This window comes from Vigna umbellata, chromosome 4 (genome assembly GCF_029865625.1).
Source record: "Vigna umbellata cultivar VRB3 chromosome 4, Vumbellata_1.0, whole genome shotgun sequence".
Taxonomy (NCBI): Eukaryota; Viridiplantae; Streptophyta; class Magnoliopsida; order Fabales; family Fabaceae; genus Vigna; species Vigna umbellata.
The window spans coordinates 52,615,489-52,625,999 of NC_142168.1; the positions used below are offsets into that span (position 1 = coordinate 52,615,489).

Here is a 10,511-nt window from a genome sequence, read left to right on the forward strand (position 1 = left end):
TCTACATTAACAATTAAAAGTTCAGATCTCATGATTATGCTTATTCTATGTAATATATAATCTTGACTATGAAAATATTATGTAACTATGAAATGCCAACTGATAATATGAAGAGTCAGATAAGTTATGATGTTTTTGGCAAGAAAACAATGGTAGAACTCATGACAAGTTAGTAGGATTTCTAAGTGATACAGAAAGCTCTAGTTTTTTTTCTGTCTAAACATTTTTCAACCCTAAATTGTCAAGGTAGTACACCAGTTTGCGATGATTTTCTTACCATGGATAAAACATGTTTTTCATAAAAGTTTGCTATCTGGGAATGATGCATTTTCTTTATCTTATAAGAAGAAGAAATGTTCCCTTCGATAAGGAAAGGAGAAAGGAGAAAGGAATTCACAACAGTTCACTACACTTTTGGGACCCCTTCTAGGAGTAAATTTCATACAAGTGAAGATGCATAAAGGTTGTGATGGAGAATGTTGTTTTACCCATCTGGTATTTGTGCTCTGCTGTTGCTTCTATATTTAATAATTTTATGTGATAATAATAATAATAAATAATAATACAAAGATAGCTGGTTTTGCCTTGCAAATGATGTGGGATAAAATGTGGTTTCAGGTATATATACATAAACAAATACCTTGAAACAAATAGGTAGAGCTTTTCATAATTCAAAATTAAATTATAATTATCTTGAAACATGTTATTTTTCATTGGAATAGTATATGGAAAGCCTCGTGCCAGAACACTTTTACTTAAGAAGCGACACCGAGGGAGAAATTCCAGAGGAAATATTTGAGGATAAACACAAAGTTCTCATAGAGCAAAGTAGCGAGTGGCTGAAGGACACATCTGAGTCTTGCTCTATTGTGGCTGCACTTGTTGCTGGTGTTTCCTTTGCTACGGCCAACACCATTCCTGGTAGCACTAACGAAGAAGGTAGACTGAATATTTTCTACTATTCTCCATTTCTATAGATGATCAAAATATATTTTAAATCCTTTCTCCATTTCTATGTCTAAAGCTTCTACTTCTCTTCTTTGAGATAATTACAGAGTTTGTGGAGGTCGTAACATTCAAGTAACTTAAAAGATAATAATATATAATATGTTAGTAACATTAGGATTATTAGATATTTTATTTAAACTAACTAAATTAAAACTGAATCATTAATTTATATTAATAACATTATAGAGTTTCAGACACTCTCTGATTGATAGAATTGACGTTTCTGAACATGTCACTACTACAAAATTGATGATAAATAGCGTTTAATAGATAGCGCTTCTTTAAATAAGCGCTATCTATTAATGCACGAAACAATAGATAGCGCTTATTTAAAAAAACGCTATCTAAACCTATGACCATAGATAGCACTTTTTTAAAAAATGCACTGTCTATAAATAATTAATATTATTTTTTTTATTCATAATTTAAAATAAGCTAAAAGATAGCGTTTGTTTTAAAAAACGCAGTCTATTTCAACACAATAGATAGCGTTATTTGAAACAGCTGCGTGCTCTTTTACATTTCTCTTTGGGAGCTTCTTTCTACCCTCAACCAAAATTTTCCCTCGTTTTCTAAATTTTCAGTTTCGCTTCGTTTAGTTTCTAACAACTTAACTTTGTTGTTTTAGGTACATGGACACAATCGTTGTAGACCAAGGTCGGTCTTCCATGTATGGATTTGTTGAACCTCAGACCATTCAACCGTCTGGTAACACACTTCAAAACAGACAACATTATTTGCAAACATGGATGGATGAGTCAAAAAGAGACGTATACCTTGTGCCATACATTGAGGGGTAGGTGTTGTTATATGTGGTCAGCTCATTATTATAGTTTCCTTAATTAGTTGAATAACTATTTGTCCTTCATGATAGGTCGCACTGGCAGCTGATGGTCATCATTCCCAAACAATGTAAAATTATATGGTTTTGTTCGTTGCACAGGAGGATGAAAAATGAGTTGAGAACCATGCTTCAAGGGTAAGTGTTTCTCCAAAAATGACTTTGAATTTGATGTTCACCTTCAACTTTTATGATAAAATAGTCATATTAATTATACTTTGTGTTTTCAATTTGTACAGAGTTATTGGTAAATCTCGTGGTCAACTGGTTCAAATTTTGTATCCAAAGGTTGTAAGTCATTTATAGTTTCTAATTCATTTTCTATGTTATTGAATGATCTAAATTCTTAACTATTTAGTTTGTGATTTTAGTGTAACCAGCAGCTAGATTCATGGGAATGTGGCTTCTATGTGATGTGTTGGATTAAGACCATCATTCGAGCTGTCATTACAGATGACTGGAATGAGGTAATGATGTATACCTTCAATACATTACAAATCAAATTCATCTTCAACATATATGAAACAATAATGAATCTTTCTTGAATTTTGCAGCGCTTCAAGAGTACATCGCCTATTACAAAGGATACAATTAAACAAATAAGGCAGGAGTGGACCGCTTATCTTCTGCAAAGATGGAGTTAGGAATAGTTATATTTCTTGTTGAACATTGTTTAGTTTTAGTTTAAGTTTTATGTTGATAGTTTGGTAGTGGATTGAACTCCACATTAAGTAGAACTTTGTTTATATAAAACGCATATTTATATTATTGCAAAATTGTTCTGGGACATTTTTCTGCTTTTCAGGTGTGGTTTTATTGAAAAAATAAACTAATTTAAAAAAAAACGCCCAGTAGACGTTCGTTAGTGTACAGTCGGACGTCTATAGACGTCTGTCAGTGCACACACGGACGTCCACCCCCCAACCCCTACCAAAAACAATTCAACCAGGTAGACGTCTATATAGACGTCCGTCCTAACACAGCGGACGTCTATATAGACGTCCAGTCTTGCACAACGAACGTCTATATAGACGTCCGTCCTGACACAACGGACGTCTATATAGACGTCCGTCCTGACACAGCGGACGTCTGAGTAACATCACCCACATAAACGTCGGGCGTACGTCGGACGTCAAAAGGCCAAAAAATCGGACGTCTAAAGCCCTTTCTGCACTAGTGCCTTAACCTTAAAACTTAGAATCCATGATATATAAGGATATTTTTATCTACTAAAACCCGGTACACATTACTAAAATATACCAACTGAAAAACAGACGTACGCGCGGTCGTAAACCTATATATACATATATACATACATATATATATATATATATATATATATATATATATATATATATATATATATATATATATATTTCATTGTTTTATTGTAATTTCTCAAACTCAATACTTAATTTCGAAAGCTTTTCTAGAATCATGCGATTTTTTTTGTCAGGGACAACATGGTGGTAGATTTCAAATATTATCAACATGGCTAGTAAGATTATACAGCACATTTAATTATATAAGATTAACTACAACAATTAAGATATTTAGGTCAATGGTTTAGGTCCATTCAAATAAAAAGTTTATAAAGTATAACTATAAATAATGTATTTTACGAAATATATTGATTAATTTTTTATTAATTATATTTATTGTTTGTTAACGAGAAAAATCTAACTTTATTATCAGTATTTTTTGTAGACACATATCCTATTTGGTAAAAGAAAATTGAGTACTCAAAAGTACGTGTAGTCCAAAGTTTGAAAATTAAAAGTATTTGCAGAATTTGTGAAAATCTTTAAAAGGCACATCCTTGATTCTGTAAAAATAAATATATACAACAATTTTATGGCATATTTCCTTTTGTGTAAGAAAGAAATTACGGGACAATTTTACGAGTACTCATGTGTAGATAACTATTAATTATTAGCAACCTTTTTTGAAATTTGATTACAATTTTAGAAAAAATAATGATAAACGGTATAGAATGACATGATAGATTTTACTTAATAAATTAAGAGACTAACGCATGAAATAATATATAAGTAAAAAAACAAAGCAAAAAAATACATCCATATCACTTTTTGTAAATGTTAAAAGTATTGATATTGAGATTTAGTATTGTAAAGTCGTACTCTTTAATATATCTATTAGGATGAATAGGAACATAAGCCTCCACACCATAGGAGATTTGTTTGGTGTATGTGGTCATTAGACCCCTAGTCAACTTGGGCTCACCTGTGTAGTTAGCAAATAGATTGGTCATTCAGTCGAGTTCATAATATAGTCGAGCCTTTCGATCGTGGATTGGCATCAAGGCCGGAGTTATAAGATAGTTGGGCCATTGAGGCCGAGTTTATAACATAGTTAAGCCATTTAACCATGTTTTTCTCGTGGATTGACCTCGAGGCCAAGCTTTTGATTGTTCTAGCCATTCTCTCATGTTTTGTAGGTGGATTAGCCTTAAGAGGGCAATCTTATTCAGTGGATGATCTAGTTGAGGTATTAAATAATCTGGCCATTCACCAAGATCATTTAGTGGCTTATCCAACCGAGGTTTTATTAGATAGGTTCACATTTGAACCTAACCATTTAGTGGCTAATTGTTAAATAATTTTCCCATTAGGCTGAGCTCATTCAATGGATAATTCAGCCGAGCTCTTACATAGGTTCCTCAGGGCTTGGCCATTTGGTCATGCTCATTTAGTGGCTAATCCAGCCAAACTATTAAATAATTTGGTCATTTGGCATAGCTCATTCAATGGTTAATCCAGTAGGGCTCTTAGATAGGTTGGCCTCGGGGCCTTCCCATTCAACCATGCTAATTTAGTGGCTAATCTAGCCGAACTATTAAATAATCCAGCCATTCGTCAAAGCCCATTCAATGGCTAGCTTTTAGATAGGTTGGCCTCGGGTCTTGGCCATTCGACCGTGCATATTCAATGGCTAATCCAATCAAGCTATTAGATATTTTGGACATTTAGCCGATCTCCTTAAGCGGTTAATCCAGCCGAGCTCTTAGATAATTTAGACCGTTCAACATTGCTTCTTTAGTGACTAATCCAACCAAGTTCGTTGATAATTTAGTTATTTAGGCTAACTCCTTTAACATTTAATCCAGTTGAGCTCTTAGATAATTTGGCCATTTGGTTGAGCTCTGTTAGTGACTAATATGACTGAGGTCTCTTAGATAATTTGGTTATTCGCTGCTTCAGAATAGTCTTTCTGACTTGTGTTGCCTTGGTGCCACCGTCTTTAGGCAAACATTTTTTTGCCACTGTTAACTTTGGACAATATTTGCCTAGGTGCTGTTATCTTCAAACAAATTTTACTTTTGATGTTGCCATCTTTCTTTGATGTCTTGAACATGACTTTCTTTGATGTTGTCAAATTCGTGTATAACTTTATTTGAGGTTGTTTACTTCAAATATGTTTAAATAATAATAGTAATATTATTATTATTGTTTAAATGGTTTATTTGATTAAATATTAATAATGATATTTAAATGATAATATTAATGTATGTTGTTACATTGTTGAAATAAAACTTTTTGAGGTGAACTCAAAAATATTAATTCAAAAATATTAATGTATGTACGTTGTTATATTGTTAAATGATAATATTATAAATTTAAGTTTTATGTTTTATAATAAGATGTAAAATGAGAAAACTCAATTGTAGCAATGTAATAAATATTGTATAAGGTGCGTGAGTTGTATTATGATAAGATCTTTGCTTTTCAAAGTGTTATGATTTGTGAGATTATGTTATATCTTGGTTGTCATGGAAAATTAAATTATAAGAATGATGGGCACCATTATGTTCCGGCAACAAATAATATATAATAAGTAGAACTTTTACATACAGCAATGAAGATATTGTGCTCCTGAACATAGATGTTGTCCTTTCTACCCATCGAAAAACAAAAATAGGGAAAGAGACTGGGTCAAGATTAGAAAGACCTAAAGCTATGCATTAGGTAATTTTATTGGTTGAAAGAAAAGTAAAATTTTAATTTGGGTTGTTATAATTGTAATAATTCCAAAAAAAAAAAAATTAGAAACAAATCAATATATAATAAATAGAATATTTGCATACAATCATCAAGATAGAATGGTCGTGAACATAAAATGTTATTTTATCTATCCCTTTGAAAAACAAAAATAGAAAAGGAGACTCTTTCAAGATTAGAAAGACCTAAAGCTATGCTTTAGGTAACAAGAAAAGTAATTTTTTTTATAATTGTTTTTGTAGTTCTAAAATTGAAAGTAGCAAGAAGTATATAAATGTGATAGTTACTGATGTTTGTTGAGCAAAGTTGCATTGTAATTTAAAGTAATAAAATACTTTAATAAAGTTGTAATAATGGAGGAGCAACTAAAACAAGAACCGAGTCCTCTGAGAAAAATGGTGGCAGTGTCATCCATTGCCGCCGGAATCCAATTTGGATGGGCTCTACAGCTCTCCCTCCTCACACCATATGTACAAACCCTAGGAGTTCCACACGTTTGGGCTTCCTTCATATGGCTTTGTGGCCCCATCTCTGGCCTCCTAGTTCAGCCTATTGTAGGCTACAGCAGTGACCATTGCCAATCTTCCTTTGGCCGTCGCCGTCCATTTATCCTCGCCGGCGCAATAGCTGTCGCAATCGCCATTATCCTTATTGGCTATGCTTCCGATATAGGACACATGGCCGGCGATGACATCACAAAGAAAACTCGTCCACGGGCCGTTGCCATCTTCGTTGTCGGCTTTTGGATCTTAGATGTTGCCAACAACATGCTCCAGGGACCATGTCGCGCCTTCCTTGGTGACTTGGCTGCCGGCGATCCCAAAAAAACGAGAACCGCCAACGCATTCTTCTCATTTTTCATGGCTGTGGGCAACGTCCTGGGCTATGCCGCAGGATCCTATAACGATCTCCACAAGATCTTCCCTTTCACTGAAACCGAGGCATGCAACATATTCTGTGCAAACCTAAAGAGTTGCTTCTTCTTCTCAATCGTTCTTCTTCTTGTTTTGTGCATTATCGTTCTGACTTGCGTGAACGACCCTAAGTTCACACCGGCACCAAAGGACGTGAAGGTAGAAGATGGGAAGACACAAGTTTCGTGCTTCTACGGAGAGTGTTGTGTTGCATTCAAAGGACTGGAGAAGCCAATGTGGATGTTGATGCTAGTGACAGCTATCACATGGATTGCGTGGTTCCCTTATGTGTTGTTCGACACTGACTGGATGGGTCGTGAGGTGTACGGCGGTGATGTGGGTCAGAAGGCATACGATGCTGGTGTGCACGCTGGTTCTTTGGGGCTCATGTTGAATTCAGTGGTGTTGGCTGTGGCGTCTTTGGGTGTAGAACCATTGGGTCGCTTGGTTGGTGGAGTCAAGTGGTTGTGGGCAATCGTTAATGTTATTCTCGCAGTTTGCTTAGCAACGACCGTGCTCATCACAAGAGTCGCTGAGCGACAACGTGCCAATAACCCTGCTCTCATTGGAAACCCTTCCATGGATGTGAAAGTTGGATCCTTAGCTTTCTTCTGCGTCCTTGGTATTCCTCTTGCGGTAAGCTTTCTATCTTTTCAAACAACTTTTAAGGGTTTTTTGTCGAATTACAACTATTAATACTCTTTCTGTCTCCAGGTTACGTATAGTGTTCCCTTTGCTCTGGCCTCTATCTATTCTAACAACTCAGGTGCAGGACAAGGTATATACAAAATTACCATTTTCTTATTTTCTTATTTTTTTGATATTTAACTTTAAATTTTTATTTTAAGGTGAACCAAAAGAAGCGGTGAGTAAATGTTTAAGCCTAAATAAAAAATGTGTAACCTTTTTGTTTGCTTCAAAACTTTCAGGATTATCTTTGGGTCTTCTGAATGTTTCAATTGTGATTCCTCAGGTTACAATTCTCATCTAATTACATTCTGTCATAACTATTTCAAGTATTATAGAATACAACATATACAACAATCCATTTACTTCATACATCATCATCTAATAAAGATTATATATTTTATTTGCACAGATGATTGTATCAGCAATTAGTGGACCATGGGATGCTTTGTTTGGTGGTGGCAACTTGCCCGCATTCGTGTTGGGCGCCGCAGCAGCCGCCATAAGTGCCGTACTTGCAATTGTTCTACTTCCAAACCCCACAAAGGAAGATGAAGCAAAGATTTCCAGCCTCAACATGGGTAGTTTTCATTAATGGTTAGATCTCGACATGGGAAACAAGAGGAAGAGTATTTGGATTTGAAGATGGTGCATGTGCTCAGGAAATTAGCTTTTAGATCCTTGAAAGGTTTCCATAGTTATCATAGCTTATTCAAGTTATCCATGTTCTTTATGTACTTAGGTGTGAGAATCACAAAATTTTGTAGGGAAAACATCATCAACTTCAATCAATAAACGAGATTTTTTTTATTACTAGAATTCAAATATTAAAATTGTATTCGGCGTATTGTTTTTCTTTTTCTTTACTTATTTCACAAGTTAATACCTCAATTTGTTTTAAAAAAAATCTCTCGTCTCATATGCTACCTAAATTAAATTATAATAATCTCTCCAAAAAAATCATAATAATTAAAAAATAATCTATGTACGTTAATTTTGTATAAATTTGAATATTTTATAAAAATGATATTAATACTTATCTATTTCACATTTTTTGTTATAAAATACATTATCCTTAAAATACTATATATATTTTTGTAAATAATCACGTTTTTAAATATTCATCATATAGGTTGCGGTCTTTTTATATAGAATAAACAAATTTGTTTCATATATTACATACAGATTTTAAAAGAATTATAAGAATAGGAAATTTGTATACGAAGATATCATGTATTTTAAAGATGATTTTACTTCTGTAATATTTGAAAAGTTGAAATCGTCATGTCTTTTCACGACTTTATCACGATGTACATTACAAGAAAAGCGCGAATTACCGAAGGTATTTTTCCGAAGGCTTGTCTACCGTAGGTAAAAGTGCTTTACCGAGGGGCAAAAGGTGAATCACCGACGGCCTAGACGAAATCACATTTCCGACGGTCAAAAAGACCTTAGCGAGGGTTTTGAAACCTTCGGTAAGAGCGTCGAGCAATTAAAATCAATGATTGGGGTTCGTCCCCAATTTTTTCAAACAAAACCCTCCTTCCCCTCTGCCGGTAAGAGCTGCGATTTCGGCCCTCCCTTCCCATCGACCTTCCCATTCACTCCGTCTGCATTCCCTTTCGCTTGCTTTCGTTCATTCTCTCCCTATCCCTCTCCCTATCTGTTCTGTCCGGTGGCATTGTGTGCGTACGGTTCGTCGTGTCATTGTGGGTCTTGTGGGTGGGGTGGTGGTTCGTGGTCGTGCGCGTCAGGCTTGTGCGACGAGTGGGGTGGTGATTCGTGGTGATTAGCGTCAGGAGGTCGTTGTGGTGAAGCCCAAGGTTGGTTGTTGGGTTAAGAGCTCGCGGTGTGGCTTGGCTTCCATTGAATTGGGTGTTCTGAAGTGCGAGGTAAGTTCTCTGTTTTAAAACGCTACTTGAATAAACTGATTGCCTTGTTCTTCCCTAGTTGTGTGCAATGTGTCCATGTAATTGGTTGTTGCCCTATGCTTACCAATATGCGTGAACTTGTTTGCATTGTTGATATTTCTGTAAGGACAAGGTACTTACACAGATATGGAACCCCATCTTTTCGAAAACGTAGACGTTTACTTCTCTGGCCATCCGAATCTGTTTTGTATCTAATGCAAGTCTGGCAAAATATTTTTGTCTTCAGATATTGGCATCTTTTTCTGTTCTACGGGTGAATTGAAGAACTCAACAATAATTTTAGTCGCAAGATTCGGTCTCTTGCTTAATTTCCTAATATTGAGTCGTAAAAGCGAGAGTTATAACTGGCTTTGTTGAGCAACTCTAATTCCTTACCTTTTTGGTTTCAACATTAATTCTAAAACCTGTTTCTAATAGTATAGTTATCTTAGTTAGGCGTTGATTAACCTGCATTTGATAGTACTCGTGGAGAAACAGATTATACGTTGAAGTGTATGGATGTTCAACAGTCCCATTAGAGTCATATCTCAAATATTACCGGATTGACAATAAATTTGAATGTTTGACTCTCTAGCAAGCGGTGTCCCTTAGTTAAGCTCGTAATACATCTGGACTGGAATAAAATAAGTTTAAAAAATATAGGACCACTTAACAAAGTACATTGATTAAGTAACACTGGAATAATCACCTTGTACCAGAATATGTTTACAACGTAGGTTGCCCTAGTCAGATTGTTCAGACCAGTGTTCCAGTTGCTATAAGAACCAATTTCAATTATTTAGTTGCTAAGAACCAATGTCTTTTTGCTGATTGAGTTATTTCCAACGTGCCTTAATTCTAAGTTAGCAATTTTAGTTGTTGTGAGGCCTTTGTACAATAGTTCAGTTCCTTTAATTGGAAGGGTGAGTTTAGGGATGAGGAAGTGAGGGAGAAAGGGAACAAAGGGTGTTAATTTGTAGAGGAAAAAAAATGAACAGAGAGGAAGAGCAGAGAGTCAAAGACAGACACAAAGGATGAAAAAAAAACATAAATAAAGCAGGTTGTTAGATTGTGTCAGTGGGACTAGTCCTGGAGCATTTCTTCATGGATTTTAGTGCAACACAAGCAGAAT

The 10,511-nt window shown here is 35.0% G+C and overlaps 1 protein-coding gene across 1 annotated transcript; it reads left to right on the plus strand.

Moving 5' to 3' along the window:
- The first annotated feature begins 6,185 nt into the window (after positions 1-6,185).
- LOC148200579 (sucrose transport protein SUC8-like) lies at positions 6,186-8,263 on the plus strand. Its single transcript, XM_088113295.1, has 4 exons — positions 6,186-7,418; positions 7,497-7,560; positions 7,712-7,755; positions 7,882-8,263. The coding sequence occupies exons 1-4, from the start codon at positions 6,222-6,224 to the stop codon at positions 8,062-8,064; spliced, it is 1,488 nt and encodes a 495-aa protein (XP_087969421.1). The 5' UTR covers positions 6,186-6,221; the 3' UTR covers positions 8,065-8,263.
- The last annotated feature ends 2,248 nt before the right edge of the window (positions 8,264-10,511 follow it).